The sequence below is a fragment of the Diabrotica virgifera genome, chromosome 3 (genome assembly GCF_917563875.1).
Source record: "Diabrotica virgifera virgifera chromosome 3, PGI_DIABVI_V3a".
NCBI classification, from domain to species: Eukaryota; Metazoa; Arthropoda; class Insecta; order Coleoptera; family Chrysomelidae; genus Diabrotica; species Diabrotica virgifera.
This window is the reverse complement of record NC_065445.1, coordinates 269,475,492-269,497,494: the sequence shown is the minus strand read 5'-3', so window position 1 is coordinate 269,497,494 and position 22,003 is coordinate 269,475,492. Positions and strand designations below refer to the sequence as shown.

Sequence of the window (22,003 nt, the reverse complement as noted above, 5' to 3'; positions counted from 1 at the left end):
GATTTTATAAATGTAATGCAATGTAGTATGTACTTATACATGGTATCTTAGTAATATTTAAGCATAAAAAGCGACTTTCTTTTCTTCATTTCGATATTGTGAAAAAACTACGCATTGCAGATGAAAACATTCAAATTTCTTAAAAATACCTCTTTAAAATGAGATTTTCTAAATTGAAAAATGTTTATAAACCAAAAAGGTATTGCAAATTAAACCCGAAAGTAAGCATTTTTTTCAATTGTTTATAGTTATTAAAAGAAACAATAAAAATATTTAAAACACATTTCACATAGAGTTTTTATGTAGTTACTTATGTGCAAAATATGAGCCCGATCGGTTATACGTAGTTTTCAAACAATTCTATTTTTTATCCCATTTTAGAAAAAAAAAGGTTCTCTTCGTAACGTCCCAAATTTTCATATTTTTAAAAAATTATATTCATTTTTAATTTTTTACTTACAAATAATTGATGTAGAATGAAGTGCCATTTTTCGACTTAAATACAATTAAATTATGTGCACCGTTTTAACCTTTACAAAAAAAAAACAAAGTACACCGTCTGAAAGGTTATGAAAAAACATATCTTTAAAAAAATGAAGTTTGTACGACTTATAGAACAGGAGATATATTTTCTTTTTTGAATACAACGCAATTGTTTATAAACATTAAGAGCATTAATAAATTTAAGCAGTTTGTCAATGCAGTTTCAGTTTTTCATTTAAAATTTAATCAAGTTTAATGTATGGATAATTAACATTGTCAAAATTTGATAAAGTTGGTAAACCACAAGAAATTGAACCATTTTTAAACAAATTATAAAAAATCTCTTTAGATGAAAGTAATTTTTGTAAATTTCTCGTAAAATGCTTACGTTAAGTATAAAATGCAAATAAACAATTAAAAATACGAAAAAAGCCAATTTTAACATTTTTAGCATTTTATCTTGCATTTCTATTTTGATTTTATGAATTTATTAAATATTTTATGTGGTACACGACTTTTTTTATTTGTTCTTATTACATTATTTTTTTTAAACTGATAAACTTTTAGTGATTATTTATTTATTAGAATTATAATTGAACGTTTTCTATCGAGATGTCAGACCACCTCTTTAATCAATATTTTCATGGTCAAGTTACGGACTAATAAACTTAATAACAATCTATCTAATACCTGTATAATTTATTAACAGAAATTTAGAGCTTTTAATAAGTGACATCAATAGTCATAAAAAATTTTGTGATGCAACCACTTAAAAAGTTTCCGAATTCGTAAAATTTCCTCGAGAGCAAAATTTTGAATCTTTAACTTATCGAAAAATCAAGAGAATATAGTATATTAAAGAATAAGTAGATATTGAGTGGGGACACTAGCATTTAATACCGTTAATTATGGCATTATTTGAATTAAAAATAATTCAAATAATGTGATAATTAACGGCATTTACTTTTATACTTAAGAGGATGGGTACGTATTTTCGGTTGCAATGCTATTCAAATGGGGATTCATTTTTTCGAATCCTGAGAAAACTATTAAGTATTTTTGAAAAATTTAAACGCAGAATGAAAGATTACGTTATTGGCGAGGGCCGAAAGTCCCTGAGAACTTCTATAATGTTTATTTTAATAAGTTACAGGAGTGAAAAACTAAGAGAAAATTTAGTGTGATATTTAATTTAAAATATCTCATTCAAAGTAAACTTTTTATTTATTCTAAGGGACTTTCGGCCCTCGGTCTTTCATTCTGCGTTTAAATTTTTCAAAAATATTTATTGGTTTTTTCAGGGTTCGAAAAAAATGAACACAATGTCCGTGGTAATATTTCCAAATCTATCTTTGTCATACAACGCACTCAGTCGAATAGAATATTGTCAGCATACTGTCAGTCAGACAGTGACAATCAGTGATAATTTTAAATATTTGACATGGCATCGGGAATATTTTGAGTTGTTGATTAAATAATATTGATATATTGTGTATTTGATAAATAATTGATTTAAGACGTGAACTTAATAAAAAGTTATTTATTGTGTATTATTTGTGGAAGATCTAAGCAGAGAATACATTAGGATAATATATTCTGTGATCCAAGTATTTTGTTGTTTAAGATGTTCAAAATTGTAAGCGTTCCATAGTAACAATATATATTATTAAAAAATCACTGTTCCTTTTTTCTCGATTGAGTATTAGTTTTTGTTGTACACATCACTGAATACTGAATACATAGTTAGTGAAAAAATTATCACATTTATTAACTGAATTAATAATTTGCAATTAAAAAAATAACAGTTATCCAAGAACATTCAAAAGACATCTCTTTAAATTAATGATGACATTTTCAAGTAGAATGACATTCTAGTAATGTTTACATATTCATTCATACCAGTGTGAATTTTACTACAAGTAATTTGCCGTGTAAAGACAGAAAAAGTAGGGATAGCCGTAAAATATTTGCGAATTATGTACCGATGGCTTTAAGCTGAAGGCACGTCTTAAGCTTAATATCTGTTGGTACAACGAGGCATTTCAACACGCGCGATTTTTCGAGAACGACGGCGTAGTGCTCGAACTAGTGTGCCTTGTTTTAAAGACCAGTTATACGCTGTGAGCTCGTACGTAGAGGGGATATTTACAAATTCGCGAACGCCATTAGTGACAAATTTGTAAACGTTTACTGGAAATTTGACATAAATGTCAAAGTGATTAATTTAAAATTAAAATTAAAAACATTAATTATAAACAATATTAGTTGGTCAAAGCTGTGGTATATATTTTTACCTTAAATATACTTACGTTTTAAATACTGAATTTAAGTTTTTTTAATGTTCCGTAATATCTAATTATAAATAATCTATTATAATCTTAGCGCCATCTACACGATTATTGTCAAAGTATCCAAAGTAAGAAATTTATATTTTATCAATAGAACGTCAAAATGATTAGAAAAATCTTTAAAAAATCGATTACAATTTAATTACTTTTTTGCGTTGTAAATAATAAACGAAAACAATTAAATAATAAATTTAAAAATTACCGGTAAAAGTTGAATTAGTAACCGCTAGGAGCGACACCAGCGAAGCTCAGAGCCAATACACGAACACAGAAGAAAGAGCATATGACAGTTGTCTCAGAAGTGACATTAAAATAGTAATCGGTAATCTGAACGCAAAAATCGGAAGGGAAGAAATATATCTACCGCACATCCGTAAATATAGTCTCCATAATAATAGTAATTCGAATGGACACCGAGCAGAGCAGTCATCTTCGCAACCGCAAAGAACATGATCCTAGGAAGCACATGTTTTCTACACAAAAAAATACATATGGGAACTTGGACCTCGCCCGATGGATTAACGAACAACCAAATTGATCATGTGATCATAGATGCTAGACACTTCTCAAACTTGATGGATGTCCGGACCTATCGAGGCGCCAATATTGATTCAGATCACTTTCTAGTTGGCACAAGAATTCGAGCTAGAGTCTCAAACGCGAAGGAGAGAAGTACCAAAACAACGCGCATTAATATTGAACTCCTCAAAAATCCGCAAACGGTAGAAAGGTTTCAAAACTATATCGAAACTAACTGCATAATAAATGAGAATCTAACAACCAGCGAACAATGGGAAATGTGTAAAAGTAATATTAAAAACGCAGCAAATAATATTCTAGGGCCAGAAAAACCACCATCACGCAATGACTGGTTCGATGCTGAGTGTGAGGACATTACAAGAAGAAAGAACGATGCATATAAACAGATGCAGCAAAGAAGAACCCGAGAAAAACAACAAAAATATAAAGACCTTAGAAGAGAAGAGAAGTGCATTCATAGAGGAAAAAAGAGAATTTATGAAAATAGAATACTGGAAGAACTTGAGGCATTAAAACAGGAAAATCAAACAAGAAAATTCTATAAAACTCTGAATAATGTAAGAAAGAAATTCAAACCAAGGCTAAGACTATGTAAGGATAAGGAGGGGCACATACTTAATACAAAAGAAGAAATATTGAAAAGGTGGGTGGAACACTATAAAGAACTACTTACCATCGAAGTAGAAGATACAAATTAACCAAACCCAAGAGCAACCAACAATACACCATTAGAGCCTCCATCAATTCAAGAAGTACGGGATGCAATAAAACACCTAAAAAATAATAAATCTCCAGGAAGTGATGGTATATCCGCGGAACTTATTAAATATGGAGGTGCTGCTCTGACTAATCAAATATATAAAATAATACTGAGAGCCTGGAATGAGGAACAAATCCCGGAAGAGTGGTGTATTGGAATCGTTTGCTCGCTACACAAAAAGGGTGATCAATTGGAATGTAGAAACTATAGGGGAATAACCCTCCTTAATACAGCTTACAAAATATTTTCGATTATCTTATATGGTCGCCTAAGTGCACATTCAGAGGAGTTTCTTGAAGAATATCAAAGTGGTTTTAGGCCTGGTCGATCAACAACAGGCCAGATCTTTGTGCTAAGACAAATACTGGAAAAAACCAATGAATTCAATATCGACACATACCATCTTTTCGTAGATTTTAAATCGGCCTATGATAGTGTCTTAAGAAATAAATTGTATAAAGCCATGGATGAATTCCACATCCCTGATAAACTGATAAGATTGGTTAAGGCTACAATGCGTAAAGTCGTTTGCAAAGTCGAAATACAGGGCGAACAATCACAGGCGTTTGAAACGAATGTTGGGCTGCGACAGGGAAATGCGCTGGCGTGTATCCTCTTCAACATAGCTCTGGAAAAGGCGCTCAGAGATGCCCGAATAGACAACAGAGGAAATATTTTTAATAAATCATCCCAAATTTTGGCATATGCCGATGACGTGGACCTAGTTGCCCGCACAACACGCAAACTAGAAGAAATGTATACCACCTTCTCAAATGCCTCAAAAAATATGGGCCTGAAAGTAAACGAGGAGAAAACTAAGATGATGGCATCAACACCCAACAATAGAGCCAGAAACATCGGTCACCAATTCACTGTTGATAACTCTACCTTTGAAGTGCTGGACAAATTCACATACTTAGGCTCCCTGATCACCAAGGAGAACGTCATGACGGAAAAAATCAAGCGAAGGATTATCCTAGCGAACAAATGCTATTTTGGACTGAGTAGACATATGAGAAGCAGAAATTGAAGCCAAAAAACAAAAATAACCATATATAAAACCCTTATACAACCAGTGTTGACATATGGATCGGAGACATGGACCGTCTCCAAGGCAGATGAAAACCATCTGCTTACATTTGAACGAAGGATCCTGAGAGGAATATTCGGTGGCATCTGTGAAAATGGTATTTGGAGGAGGAGGTACAACTACGAGGTATACCACAGATATAAACATATATTTGGTGGTAAAGACGTAGTATCTCTTATAAGAATAGAAAGACTAAGATGAGCAGGACATCTAGCAAGATCACAGCATAACAACCCTCCTAGAAGAATCCTTATGTCACAATCTGTGGGAAGTAGAAATAGGGGTATGCCAAAACTCAGATGGAAGGATGGTGTAGATGAGTATGGGAGAAAAATAGACGCAGCAAACTGGCAACGGTTGGCAATGGATAGGACTGACTGGAGTAATAGACTTGGGAAGGTCGAGGCTCTTTCATAGGGCTGTAGCACCATTGATGATGATGATCCACGAACACTTACGCTATTTTTTTTATTGGTGCACTTTGAAATCGTGAGCTTAGAGCAATAGCTCCCAAAAGCTGCAGGTTTTAAATATATGGTGATTCCATATAACTTTTGTTGAGTATAATATACGTGGAGAGACACTTGCCAAACAGCGTAGTCAAAAAATATAACTTATTTTACTTTTGAGCCGATTTTTTTGCTCACAAGTGTAGTAATCAAAATATGAGTAGAAATAAAACAATCTTTGCCACCAAGCCTCCTAAAACGTAGGTATAACGAGTTTCGAGAAAGAAAAGAATATATTATAATAAATTGATGTCATTGTAATAATTGTTGATACCGTGCAGTGCAACGGAAGTTGCACAAAGTTATACGTAAATATTAGTTATTTCATGTCATGCTATGTATATTTTACTTAAACTCTGAAATACGTGCCACAGATAAGATGGGAATTACCCCGTGTGTCATGATAAATTTCCACTAAGGCAATAGAAATTAGTGGTTTCACATAAATCGTGATTTTCGAACCGTGTCAGTTTCGGAAACCGCATTTACCTTTATCAACCCCCGATGGGAGAGTATCTAACCGTGTGGTACAAAACTTTATAATGTACGTGTAGAGATTAGAAATATATGTTAGGCGAGTGTATTGGAATACATATCAACGAAAAATTGTTTGAAGGCCAAATTAAAAAGGCCACAACATGCTCCATTAGTAGAATTATACAGGGTGACTAATTATCAATGGAACCACATATTCCTTAGAATACAGAAGACCTTTTTTTCTTCATGCAATATATATTCTGTTTGATTTCCTCTAAATATAATGATTCCTGTACACTCTACAGTGAGTATTCTGCATTTTGAGCAGGAATTTGTACTTGCCTTATTAGTCTATGAGCCAGGGAGGGGGGTTAACAGAGAGCCACAGTACCTTGACTTGTTTATTGGTACGGCGCGCGGCGATTCGATTTTTTAAGGATACCAATCTGAAAACCCGTCAGATAATTTGTCATTAACAATTAAATTGTTTAAAAGATTGTATGTCCTAAAGTCCTAAACTATTAGAAATACTTAATTTTACCAAAATGAAAATTATTTTTCTGATTGAAGAAAATTCTGATTCTTATATTATAAAATATTAAAAATATGAAGAAACTGGTGTGAATTGGATAATAAAGGATTACCTTAGTAATCGTAGTAAGTCGATAAATAATCAAAAATGTTTAAATATCTGAGAAAGATTATTAGTTTGTCGATGTTTATAAAGCAATTTCAGTCGAGGTTACTTTTAATCTTCGAGGTTAACGTGCAATATTTATTATTATAATTGAAAATATTTAAATCTATCAAATGTTTAAATCAAATTGCATCCGTTTATTAGTTCTAAATAAATCGATTAACATAATCGCGAAGTTACGTTCAAATCTGCGTCATTTTTTTTATAAACCATATCGAACTATAAAAATTATATTTTTTATTAGTTTAGAACAGTAAACTGCTAAAAGTGGGACTTAAAATCAATATACAGTATAATTCAAAGAAAAAGGGAACATAGGTTTTTAAGACACAGTGTTTGAACTGCATTTGAAATAGTGGACCAATATAAAATTTCCAGACATTAAAACCCGAAATCATAGCAACATTAACATTGGCATGTAGAAAATATCTTTGAACCAGAACCTCCTACTTCTATCTCTCTTTTTAGGAGTTTACTAAAATAGCGAGCCCAGCCGAATGAGACGAAAATTGGTAATCGGACTTAAGGGTCCGCACCGCGCCAAGGAATAGAACCGAACCGAACCCACTACATGCACAGACAAGGCGATTGCAGATCCTTCTATTAGCTTTCTATGCATACGCGGTACGAATGGGTTATTATTGTTATAAGTTTATGGATATGTATTTAAAACATATAATTTAACCTAAAATATTTATTTTAATATTATTATAGTGCTAAATATTTCATGTGTATTATGGATAATGATTGGCATTATTCGCGGTGTGCAAGTACTTGGAAGGGAAACGAGAAACGACCGTGCGCGAGTCGCGGAGAAATATTGCAACAATCTTAAATAATTCATATTGTCAATTGAAATTGTCAAATTGACTTGACGTATATTTCATACCTTCTGTCATTGAAGCAGAAAAATTATATATTGCTCCACAATATTGATATGATATGCAATTATTATATAAAGGTAATTTAATTAATTGTATTTTGCTGGCAGTACTGCATTTTAATAACTAATTTTATTTACTACAAACAATTGTTTACGTTTTCATAACATAACCTGAATCTTATTTTTTCTTCTTATTATTTTTTTGGATTATGGCCTTGACAATTATCCAGTAACCAGGTCTAATATAATTGGCCAATATAATTAAAAGTGCGAATAAAAGTACAGAGCGTAGAAATAGGGGTCGCTTTGCCGAACTTGCACGGTCCCAATACATAATATTATGTATTATGTATATTGTTCTAAAGCTATTTCTTTGTGGCGTTTGTGAAATTTATTAATCTAAATGGGAAATAAGCCACAATTTAACTTAAAAAAATGATTTTGTTAACGTTTCGACCTCCATTTCGGACGTCGTTGTCAAAATACTAAGTATTAATAAATTAAACAAAAATGTTGTTGCTTAGTAAAAAAAATTCTTCTAATAATATAATTTAATCTAACTCATTCATATCGGCAATTATTAGAAGATTTTTTTACTAAGCAACAACATTTTTGTTTAATTTATTAATATTTTGTATTTTGACAACGACGTTCGAAATGGAAGTTAATAAAATCATTTTTTAAGTTAAATTGTGACTTATTTCGCATTTAGAATAATAAATTACATAATCGCCACAAAGAAATAGCTTCAGAACAATATTTTAGGTGAAAAAATATGTTTTAAATACATATCCATAAACTTATAAAAATAATCTATTCATACCGCGTATGCATAGAAAGCTAGAAGGATCTGCATAATCTGCAATCGCCTTCTGAATGTAGTCAGGTCGGTTCGGTTCTATTCCTTGGCGCGATGCGGACCCTTAAATAATACCCTTGGACCCTTAAACCTTATACCGGTCCAATAATAATTCTTATACCTGATTCTTACCTAGAGGTGGGCTAAACTGACTATTTGCAATCAAATGTAACTGATCGTGATTTTTATCTGAGATTGTGATTTAACAGAGCAACAAAATAGTCGTATTTTAAACTCCTAATTAAAAATGTTGTCATTATGGACCATCATAAAATTCAACACGTGTTGATTATAGAATATATCATAATTATAAACTAGGTCATGATTATAAAATTAGGTTTGCTAGAATGCATAAAAACAATTTTATTCAAAAGGTAGTTTTTGTAATGAAAATAATATTGCATTAATAAATAATTTGATGTTTTTTGTTTCATTGACTTAATTGTTAATAGAAAATCTAACACGAGCATAGGCGCCAAATTTCGGGCCAATGCTTTCATTTTTTTCGAATTTTAAGAAATTAATAAATATTTTTGAAAAATTTAAATGCATAATGGAAGATTACATTATTATCGAGGGCCGAAAGTCCATTAGAATAAAAAAAAAGTGTCATTTGAAATTAAAAATCACACTCAATTTTCTCTTCTTTTCACCCCTGTAACTTATTAAGATACACATAGAAGTTTTCAGGGACTTTCAGCACTCGGTAATAATGCGTTTAAATTTTTTAAAAATACTTATTAGTTTTCTTAGGATTCGAAAGAAATAAATGCAATTAAAAATCATTGGCCCGAAATTTTGCGCCTACCCTCTTAACAACTAAATACAAAGTAAACTTTAAATACCAGTATTTGCTACAAATACTTATTAGTTACTATTTGTTACTTTTATCTGTTATTTTATTTGTTACTTATCAGCTTTAACAGTATTGACTGGTGTAATGCCCATGCACTTGGAAACACAAAAACGTGCATGTAGATATTGGCAAAGAAAAGAAAATTATGAAAAAATAATACAATTAATGGGAATAGAAATCAGAACAAAAAGAGAATTAGAAGAAATATTAAATAGAAAATGGCAAAACGAATGGGATAATTCCCCTAAAGCAAGACGTCTCTATAATTTTATTCCAAATTTAAATAATATACCAAATTATTTTAACCCAAAAAAAGGATTAATCCATTTTCTTACAGGGCACGGTCCGTACCCTACATACCTACATAGATTTAACTTAAAAGACAATCAATATTGTGAATGTGGAGAAATAGGCACTCCAGAACACATAGTATTTATTTGCGAAAGACAAACAAATACACAAGAACTACAAAGAATGAGAAGAGACCTTGTTAGCATAAATATAGAAAATATAATACAAAATGAAGAATTATTTAATACACTAAATAATTTAGCGGACATAATATCAAAGAAACAATTAGAATTATATAATATTAGACGAAGAAGAAATCAAGTAAATAATATCCAACCTCTATGAATTTGAATAAGAAATTATACAAAAAAAAAATAAAATTACATATAAAAATATAAAATAAAATATTGGAATAATTAAATAAATATTTATATACTAAATAATTAAAAATGAATATCAAATATAAAATAAAATAAAATAAAATAAGTCAAAAATAAAAAAAATATATTAATCAAACAAAAAAAAATTAAACTAAAAACCTGAAATTTTAAAACTCAATGGTCTAAGGCTCACCGAAATACCATTGAGAATATCATAAAGTCGATTAGACCTGCACTTAAAATTATTCGTGACTATTTTTAGATAAATAGTGCTGGCATTTCTCATCTGAGAATGAGAAATGGGAGCACTTTTATAAAAATTATATGTCAAAAAAAAGTAATAATTATTTATCTTTTGTTTATTAGTTTTTGTTTATTTGTTATTATTTGTTCATTAGAATTGTTTACCATTTGTAGTTTTCATAATTAGTAGTAGATTAGGGCTATTGTTAATTAGTCAAATAGAAAAATTCTTAAAGTAATAATATTGTAATAAACTACTGTAATCCCATCAGGAAACGACCTGGATTAGTCACAAGAGGCCAGGTCAATTGTATTGTACTATAAATAAATAAATAAATAAATAAATAAATATTTGTTACTTTTAAATTAAAATTTCAGAATAGCAACCTTTTAACCTTTTTATAATTAACTTGAGTTCTTCCATCAGAAATAATTAGACCAGCTTTGGAAAATAACCATTCGCAAGGCACTGATGTTCCAATGACACTAAGGCGTTCTTGAGCTACTTGTGCATGATGAGAAAAAATATATTTATTTTCTCTCCACCATTTTAACGAATCTTCATTTCGCGGTAACTGATCGCATTCCCTGAATCTTTGCATTTCCATTATTGCCCTGCTTGTCGTAGTGCCTCATGGTTGATCCTGCGATCCCATAATATCATCCGGATCTGCAGATGTTTTCTCATGTTCTAATAAAGTTTGAGTCGTAAATCCTTTATCTTTTTGTCCCATTCCAAATTTTTCTGCAATAAGAGTGATTCTATTTTCTGTGCTATTTCCGCATTTGTTGGATCCTTAAAAGGAATTAGTCGAAACCTTATTGTGCCAAGAAAAGTTAGGATGTTACTCATACATTGTTAAACTAGTGTTTATGTACATATTTGTTATGCTTATAATAGCCTTAATAATTTCTTCTAGTTGAATAAATCTTTCCAACATATAAAATGTCGAATTACAACGTGTGGAAACATCTTGCAGTAATTTGAGAGGATTCCATTTCCTGGATTTTTTGAAAATCTAAAAGTGGCTTATGGTATTTTTTATTTTGGTTAAATTTTTAATGATTTCGTCATACCACTTTTGATAACAACATCTCAGGTGGAAGTCTAAACGTTAATAAAATCATTTTTTAAGTTAAATTGTGGCTGATTTCCTCATCTTTTAAGCCATAGTTCAAAATAAAGTTTATTTATTGTGTGTGCAAAGCATCCAAAATGTTTCATTTTCATATCATTTTGTGTGCCCCTTTAACATTTTGTGCATTATAGGAAACAATAATGTATTAAAATTTTGTTCTCTACGTTCTCTAAGTTTTATAAGACAGCTTTATCTTACAAATATTTCTTGATGCATAATTATCATCCACTTCTATAAAAACGTTCCATAAACTAGTAAATTTTTCTATTTTTGTTTGGCACTAGTGGCATGGTATGTGTTCTAATAGCAAACCCAATTTTATAATAGTGACCTAAACAAAATAATAACACGTGTAGAATTTTACGATGGTCCATATCGGTAACACTTTTTATTAGGAGTTTAACATACGAATATTTCGTTGCTCTGTTAAATCACAATTGAATCGGACATTGCGAAAACAATTTAAGTCCATATTTTGGGTAAAATGGCGGCGCTTTTCAACGCCATTAAATTTACATTTAAACATATAAACAGTTAAACTATTTTTGCCTTTCAGAAAGATTTATTTATAACCCATAATACTTATATAAAATATAGTATTATCTCGGAATATCCAACTGTTAATGAAAATATTTTTACGTTTCCTGAAAAATTTACACATTGTAAATTGTAACATGTATTGTTTTCGCAATGACCGATTCAATTACAGACAAAAATCACAATAAATAAAATATCACTGTATCATAATTTAGCCCACCTCTAAACTCGTTCGGCTGATTTAAAATAGACTGAAATGTAAATGTAGGCGGGCTTTTGCATTTGTGTAGCTTAGTTCAGAATCCAGCTAGCAGTCGACTGAAGTATTGGACTTGTATAATATAATAATTATTTGAAAACCTTTTGTTGGCCAACTGCCTAGATCCGAAATACATGTATTGGCTATGATCCCTTTAAAGTTCGCTTAATTTGTATAAATGGATTATAAAGCGTTTTTACACACTGTAACTGTAATCGAACGAAGGTGATAGTTTGGCATAAATTTGTAACATTTATTTGACAGTTGCGGTGATGACACTTCATAAATTTGTTTATATTCTTTACTATAAGTATCTATTTTATTATATTTACTGTTTTTATTATTTACTTTACTATAAAAAGATCCTCTACTATAAAAATATAAATGTCACCTAATTTTATCACGACTTGGAATAATCGAGGTATCTGACAACTTTTTTAGTTGTTATTGTAGACATATACAAAGAAACCTACCGGCTTCATGCCAAGAGTTCGGAGCCGTTTTTTAATTATTCACAATGCAGTGCAAAAACGCTTGCACTGCAAATCTAAAAAGATTATAACTTAATTCTTGTTCTCTATTTCTTAAGTTTTTACTTATTTACATTGAATATTAATTTGTTTTGTTGTATAATCCACGTTTACAATAATTATGTGATCTATTTGATTTAAAATCGATTCAGGATTTTTTTATACTTTGGCAACTATGTCAACTTAGATCTCTGGCGTAGATAATGACGTGCAACGGTAAGTAAATCAGACGGACTGTATACTACTAGTAAACCGCTAGTACATATAGAGAGGTTCAAAATTATGGAATAGATTCATTTTTTTCCAGAATATGTAGGTCACTTTGAAGAAAAATCCCGCGACAGGTCGATTTTTATTTTCAAATTATGATTTTTTGACATACCTATATGCGATAATAGTGACGTCATCCATTTGGTCGTGATGACGTAATCGATGGTTTTTTAAACGGGAACATGGATCGTGTGCTAGCTCATTTAAGAGGTTATTTAATTCTCTATTCACTAATATAAACGTTAACATAATTATTTATACAGGGACAAAAAATATTTTTTAAATTAAATTAATTAACACAAAAAGAAGAATGACACCTATATATGTCAAAAAATCATAATTTGAAAATAAAAATCGACCTGTTTCGGGATTTTTCTCCAAAGTGGCATATTCTTGAAAAAATTAATTTATTCCATAATTTTGAACCTATTTACAGATAAGTTCAAAATTATGGAATAAATTATGTACAGGCATATGAGACAAATACAAATTCCTGAACAAAATGGAGTGAGAGTCACATAATTTTTGGCATATTTTATTTTAAAACATTGTTTTTTTAATTGTTAATGAAGCGTTTATAAGAGTGCGATCGGGTTGCATTAACAACTAAAAAACAATGTTTCAAAATGAAATAAGCCCAAAATACTTGTCACGAACTGATAGAATAACGTTTGAACTTGAATTAAGGTACTTTGTAATTAATATTTTTTACTTGTATTTTTGAGCCTTGAAAATCGTCAATTTTGTTTTTTTTTCTGTTTCAAATTATTTGTAACTAGAAATCGATAAACTTTAGACAAAAATTACAAAAAGCCTTTTTTGTTCCGAACGATCCACAAAAACCTAAAATAACATCTGCCCGAGCCGAAAAAATTGATTTTTATAATTTGTTCAAAATAAACTGTTTAAATAACTGTAGGAATAAGTCAGGAATTATGGCATTTAGGAACATTTCATGGAACATTCCCTGAAAAATAAGCAGTATTTCTTTAGGACTTTAAAACTCAATAAATATACATGTTGTTCCATTTAAAATAAGAAAGTTAATTCGATTTCCAGAAAATGTAAAAACTGACAACAATTTAAATACATACCACCAAAATATCCTTTAGTAAAACTAAAACCCTAATTAAAACCTATAAAAATCGTTGCCGAAATAATTAGGGCGTTCCATATATTGGAAACCATCAAGACACGAAAGCTGCAGTACCTGGGGCATGTTATGCGTAATGAGAGATACAACATACTTCAGTTGATTATCCAGGGGAAATCCAGAGCAAGAAAAGTGTAGGAAGGAGACGAATCTCGTGGTAACTTGAGGGAATGGTACGGATGCACATCAACCGAACTATTCAGAGCAGCAGAATCTAAGATCAGAATAGCCATGATGATTGCCAACCACCGTCGCGGAGATGGCACGTGAAGAAGAAGATATATTATAAAACTCACTCTGTATATAAAACTTTTTGATATTATAATTGTCTTGAAAAATAAATGTTTACTTTTGTTCTGTTCGAAACATTAAGAATGTATACCCATAATAAAATTAACCACAAGGAACTAATAAAAAAACTCGAAATAAAATAAATTTAAAATCAACAAACATGTTGACGAATAATTTACAATTTGGCCTGTAACACGGCATGGTTAATTTATACTAATAAAAAATAAATTAATACGAATTTGCCACTGTGCATCAACACGAATTATACATATATACCTTTAACTGAGGTTTAAATAAACAATGTTTAGCGCTGGTGCAAAATTGACTGTGCAATAACCAATCATACGGAGACAATTGATTACTAATATTCGAAAACACTTAAAAATCGTTTTCAAATCATTATCGTGTAAAAGACACCGCACACATCTTATGGAAAATGTAATGTCACTCAAATACAATACAATTTACATGAATAGATTACATGAATAACGGCGTAAATTGATATATAAATAAATCTAAAATCAAATGGGAATGTAAATAAGATAGAGTGAGAAAAGAGATTTTGTGAAAATGCAGTCCATACATCTTTCTGCAGATATTAAAGTCTTTTATTTTATAGATAATAAATGACAATGAACTTTTAGAATACGCATAGTATTTATGAATAGGACTGTTTTATGGATTTAAAAAATGTGATTTCCATAAACTTTGAGAGCACACAGTAGCGATCAACAGGTAGCAACAAACGCGTTCCAAGATTGCGGTTGTAATTTTGAATATTTTGTCGAGATATTTGGCACACATATTCGTAATATAATAAAGAATGGCGGTACAGAGCCCAATTTCAGAAATATGTTAGTATGTGGAAATTACTCTATAACTAAATAAAACATTGCAAAAAGGAGCCTGTATTTACCGCCATTAAGAAAGACAAAAAAATAAACTTTCTTCAAATAAACTTCTTTATCCCGTGCCTAGATTTTGTGTCACATTGGAACTACTAAAAATCGATTTTTTTATAACAAGAAATCGAACGTCACTGACTTGGCAACATTTCGCGTCTATGTGCATAAAAATCATTGTTTTTGATAGTATAAACATTACTGTCATTGTCGAATTAACGACGCACTGTTGCCTCACTTTTGAAAATTCGCAGAACTTTCGCAATCTTGGACCGCGTTTGTTGCTACCTGTTGATCGCTACTGTTTGCTCTTCATTACAATTTGCGCCGTTATGAATCAAAATTCAGAGTTGGCGCAATGATATGAAATTATTGAAATTTCGAAATGAATCTATTCAAGTAAATTTTATTGTATTTGAGTGACATTAAATTTTCCATAAGATTTGTGCGGTGTCCTTTCTGTACCTACTTCTTGTCGCTTGACAGCATGTTAAATAGTCAAAAATAATACTGAATTATTTATTTACATCATAGTTCATTCGTCAGAGATTTGACCTCTAAAAATCATACGAACAAGTTGAATTTTGATGGGAATGTCAATTTTGGACTACAAAAAGACGCAACAAAGTTGGCCACTACTACCCCCGGGCTTTCCCTTAAATTCACCCTCGTAGTGGGGGGGGGGCGAAACGAAAAACATTGATTTAAAAACATGTTTCAAACAAGAAACTTAGCAGGTATTGCGTAGAATGAACCGTTTCCTTAAAAAACGCTTGATGAAGAATGTCAGTTACGCGCGAGATATCGATCTATGTATTTAAATCGAATTTGTATGAACTTGATGGTAAAAATTCGATATCTTTTGATCAGAGTGTCCTATCGACAAGAATCACAAACTGTTAAATAAATGTTGCGCGCTTTTTGCCATTTTTTACGATTCTGATACGATCAATAAAATATATAATATTCATTGATCAGTTACAGTGAAGTTTCAAGAAAGAAAACTAGGACTTCCCTTGAAAAGATAGAAACAACAAATACCTAAGCATTGGAATAAAGAAAAATAGATATAGTATGGTATAGTTAGACCCAAACCTAGACATCCAAAGTGAAAGTTATCCTCCAACACCAAATTGTTCTATATGGTCCACATAATGTTCAGAAAAAAGTCACACCATTTTGAGCGTCGGGTTTGGGGGGGAGAAATCTGCAAATTCGTAGTTTTTTACGTTTCTCGTCAATATTTCTAAAACTAAGCGGTTTAGCATGAACAACCCTCTACACAAAATTGTTCTACATTAAATTTGAAATAAAAAAGGCCCTATGCATGCATAACCCTTCTAAAATGAACGGTTCTAAAGTTACGGAGGTAGTATAGTATAATTGGTCCAAAAAAAGGCCTAACCCAGACATCCAAAGTACCTAAAAGTTTTCCTTTAACACCAAATTGTTCTATATGCTCCACATATTGTTCAGTAAAAAGTTACACCATTTTGAGCGTCCGGTTTGGGGGGAGATGGGGGAGAAGTCGGTAAATTAGTAGTTTTTTTACGTTTTTCGTCAATATTTCTAAAACTATGCTTTATCGTAAGGAATGTTCTATAGAAAAATGTTCTACATAAAATTTAAAACCAAAAAGGTTCTATACATAATTGTTATAAAATCAACGGTTCCAGAGTTACGGAGGGTGAAATGTGGAGGTTTTCGATACTTTTTATATTTACCGATTTCTCCCTCCTCTCCCCCCCCCCCAAACCACCCGACGCTCAAAATGGTGTGACTTTTTTCTGAACATTATGTGGACCATATAGAACAATTTGGTGTTGGAGGATAACTTTCACTTTGGATGTCTGGGTTTTTGGTATAGTTATATCATAAATATTGCCCAAAAAATATAAAAAGTATCGAAAACCTCGACTTTTCACCCTCCGTAACTCTGGAACCGTTGATTTTATAACAATTATGTATAGACGATTTTTTGTTTTAAATTTCATATAGAACATTTTTGTATATAACATTTTTTACGCTAAAGCATAGTTTTAGAAATATTGACAAAAAACCTAAAAAAAACTACTAATTTAGCGGCTTCTCTCCCATCTCCCTCCCAAACCGGACGCTCAAAATGGTGTAACTTTTTACTGAACAATATGTGGACCATATAGAACATTTTGGTGTTGGAGGAAAACTTTTACTTTGGATGTTTGGGTTAGGCCTTTTTTTGGACCAGTTATACTATACTACCTCGGTAACTTTGGAACCATTCATTTTAGAAAGATTATGCATAGGACCTTTTTTATTTCAAAGGACATCGCACACATCTTATGGAAAATATAATGTCACGCAAATTCAATAAAATTTATACGAATAGATTCGTTTTAATAGCACTCAGAGCAATAGTGATTGTAACTGACACTTTTACTGACTCCAAAAATGTGATTTCGATAAACTTTAATTGCAATTTGCGCCGTAATTAATTATAATTAAGAGTTGGCGCATTGATAAGATTTGACCGTTAATTTAAAACGAATCTATTCGTATAAATTTTATTGAATTTGAGTGACATTATATTTTCCATAAGATGTGTGCGATGTCCTTTAATGTAGAACAATTTTGTACAGAGGGTTGTTCATGCTAAACCGCATAGTTTTAGAAATATTGGCGAAAAACTTAAAAAACTACGAATTTACCGATTTCTCCCCCCCCCCCCCAACCCACCAAACCCGACGCTCAAAATGGTGTGACTTTTTTCTGGACATTGTGTGGACCATATATAACAATTTGGTGTTGAAGGATAACTTTCACTTTGGATGTCTGGGTTATGCCATCTTTTGGATCAACTATACTATACTAACAGAAAAATATTTTGATTGAAGATATCCTTACATCTTAATTGTATACCATTAGCAAATGTAGGTAAAATAGCAGTATGTTTAAAATGCTAATGCATTCGTTGTGTTGCTGAATATTACTGAATAAATTAAACTTTATGGAATCTAGCTACTAGAAAAATTAATTCTTGTATACAATCTGAAATCCTGTCATGCAAGTGTTACGATAGTGTAGGTAGTTATTATTGATATTATGATACAAATTGTATAAAACCACTATTAGATATTCTTTTAATGATCATTTCTAATTAAATAACAAACAAGCTATCCTTGTATATCATTGTTGCAGATCGGTGCCCCTCTAAGTAAATATAATTAAGGAATTAAAAAAACTTTGTTAGATATGGAAATGTACACTAAATTTAAATAAGACATGCAGGGCGTGTAAACAACGCTTTTATAGTTGTTAAAGGTGTTTAAAATGTATCTACTCGTTCCATAGTAACAGTATATTATTAACATCACTTTATCTCTTTTCTCGATTATTAGTTTTTATTGTATAGTATATAAATTATTGTAATCACTGAATACATAGATAGTGAAAAAATAATCCTATTAATAAAATGAATGAATAATTTACGCGATTATATAAGTAACTGTTATCCAAAAATATTCAAAACCTGAACCAAATAACCACCTCGTTCGTTGCTGATGACGACGTCGCTGCCTTCGATTACAGATTATAGAAAATGTTTATAGATCTTAGATAATTAACTAGGTATATTATCACATATATCACAGAAAAGTACACTTTAATTTTTTTTATATAGGAATTGATTTTTATATATAGAAATTGCTTACTAGTTCCGGTTCTATTATAACTAATGCACATTTTAAAACCTGCTCCTTGAATAGTGTTATGATTTAAAGGGGAAGGTGCAAAATGTCACCTATCAAAATTTTCAATGTGTTTTAAATGTATTCAGTTTTTTCGAATCCTGAGAAAGCTTATAAGTATTTTTGAAAAATTTAAACGCAGAATGAAAGATAACATTATTAACGAGGGCAGAAAGTTCCTTAGAATAAATAAAAAGTTTCTTTTGAATGAAATATTTGCAATTAAAAATCGCACTAAATTTTCTCTTTTATTTACACTCCTGCAACTTATTAAAATAAACATTATAGAAGTTTTCAGGGATTTTCAGCCCTCAGTAATAATATAATCTTTCATACTGCTTTAAATTTTTCAAAAATATTTTTTAGTTTTCTCAGGATCGATTTGACAGGCGACATTTTGCGCTTATGTCCTTAAGTATTAATGTTATCTAAAAATAAAAAATATTCCACTATATAATAAATTCACTAAATCTTACCTTGTTAGTGACTCTTTGTAGTCAAGATCATCAATTCCAAACCTTTCTCTGATATTTCTGAACACCATAGGACAATATTCTTTGACTTTGAAGTGTGATGGCATATTTTCTCTAAAAGAGAAAAACATTGTAGCAAAAATTCCTTTGGTGAACAAGTTAATACCACAGTCAATCTGGGAAAAAATCATTATTTTACATAAAAATCTCATACACGTTTGAAGGTTCCAACAGGTATATGAGCGAGAACTGATGATCATTCCTTGGAGGCATACAGTTAACTTTGCTTTGTTTTTTTAAACATTCATAAAAAGCGAAAAAATCATTTATTATTTTTAAAACGTTTATTATACATATTAGAGAAAAAATTTTCAAATAAAAGTTAGGTACAGATCTTAACAAATTCTTTAATTTTAGAGTTTCTAAATTAAAATACTTAATTAACAGATCTTAACTCAGATCTTATCGACAGATGCAATAAATGACGTCAAAGCTAGAATAAATAAAATACGGAAAAAACAATGGAAAAATATTTCAAGCATATCAAAAAATTTATATTTTTCTTTACATCAAGAACTTCCTCCGCTACCTGAATACATATTTAAGTATAACCTGCCAAAGCAAGATATTTCTACTATCGTCAGATTAAAAACTCGAGACGGAAAATATGAGGCACATCTGCACAAATTAGGAATAGTTAATTCAGTCTGTTTTTGTGATAATGTTTCGATTAGATATTTGAACCATATTTTCTTTGAATGCAAAATTAACGAGAGATATATAAATCAATTATATTACAATTTACGACAAACACAAGTTCATTTTCCAATTAGTATAGAATATCTAATAAGTTGTCATAAAATGGAAATATTTAAATTACTCATAAACTACTTGAAAGAAACAAATATAGTCATTTAAGTGAAATAGGTATAAATATAACAAAACTAATAAATTGAGGTAAAAATAAAATAAAAACCTGTGGCTAACGGACCCGCATCCAAGCCATTTTTTCTCACACACACACACACACATAAATTAAAATACATAAATAACTGACTGAGATAATTGCAAAAAACCCTTAATTTTGCAGTAATTTTTAAATGTTAATAACTTTGTTTTTTTGCATAATGACATTTAATATAACTACTCAATATTATCAGTCAATGAGTTATTTAAGTGTGTCAAATTTCAAATACAAACAGATTTAGTAGACAGTTTATATGTTATTCAATTTGTTTATCTCAAATTTGTTTAGAGAGTGAATATTTTAACAACTGTACTTGCCAAACAGTCACTCTAGCTAGAGGTACCTATTTTGTAAATCGCAATAGACTCTTTAAGGCTTAAACTTTTATTTTAATTATGTTTCACTTTTTTTAAATCACATTTCCATTGTGTATTAATATTAACACATTCTGTGCGGATGGCATCCATGTGAGCCACATGATGCCTTCAATGTATGCCGGACGGCACGCATGTATGCCATTGATTATACACATTTTAAATAAGAATTTTTTTGTCAGTCATGAGTATAAGTCTTCTGATCAGATACCTGCATGCAACGTGTTAAGAGCTGAAAATTAAACGGATTCTAAATTAAGATCTAAATTTTATGATCCAACTGATAGATGACATATACAGTGAAGGTGTACACAATTATAACCCTTTAATGTGGTGGTACTCATAAAATACCACCACGGGAAAGTGGAGGGGAGAACTTTCCGCTGCTTAAGAAATAGTAATAGCTTCATTGAATGGAATTATAATAAAATGAATTATTTTCTTGAAAAAAAAAACAAGAAAATGAAATAAAAGAATTCAATGTATTCTAATAATAATTATTATTTTATATAAATAACATTCAGCTGTCAATAAAATTTAAATATTTCTTACGAAATAATATCTAGTAAAATTACCTAATAACTTTTTTATTTTTACTTAATTTATTTTTTCGGGATTTTCTGATTTCTTTCGAAAGCTGAAAATAGCATAATTCTCATTATTTAGTTGAGCTACCCCAGTTTAAAAAAAATGAATGTTCTATGTGCTACAGATAGATAATAAACCTGAACTCTTTCAGTTCTTTCCATTACTTTTCCATTTTTTACTTTCCAAGGATATTTTACGAGTACCATCACTTTAATGGGTTATAATTTACTAATAGTTCTAAATTAGTAACTAATTTACTTCTTTATCAGAATGACATTGTTATTGCTTTGGAAAACAAGTTACAAGTAGATTCCATCTATACTGACTTTTCTAAAGAATTCGATAAGGTCAGTCATAATATCTTACTTGCGAAACTTAC

At 30.5% G+C, this 22,003-nt stretch overlaps 1 protein-coding gene across 3 annotated transcripts in view; it reads right to left on the bottom strand.

Moving 5' to 3' along the window:
- LOC114328280 (phosphatidylinositol 5-phosphate 4-kinase type-2 alpha) overlaps positions 1-22,003 on the bottom strand; it is a 122,680-nt gene that overhangs the window by 97,304 nt on the left and 3,373 nt on the right. For all 3 annotated transcript variants that reach the window (XM_028277093.2, XM_028277092.2, XM_028277094.2), the window contains exon 3: positions 19,699-19,809. In XM_028277093.2, the coding sequence (XP_028132894.1) occupies positions 19,699-19,809 (111 nt within the window). The remainder of the gene's footprint in view (positions 1-19,698; positions 19,810-22,003) is intronic.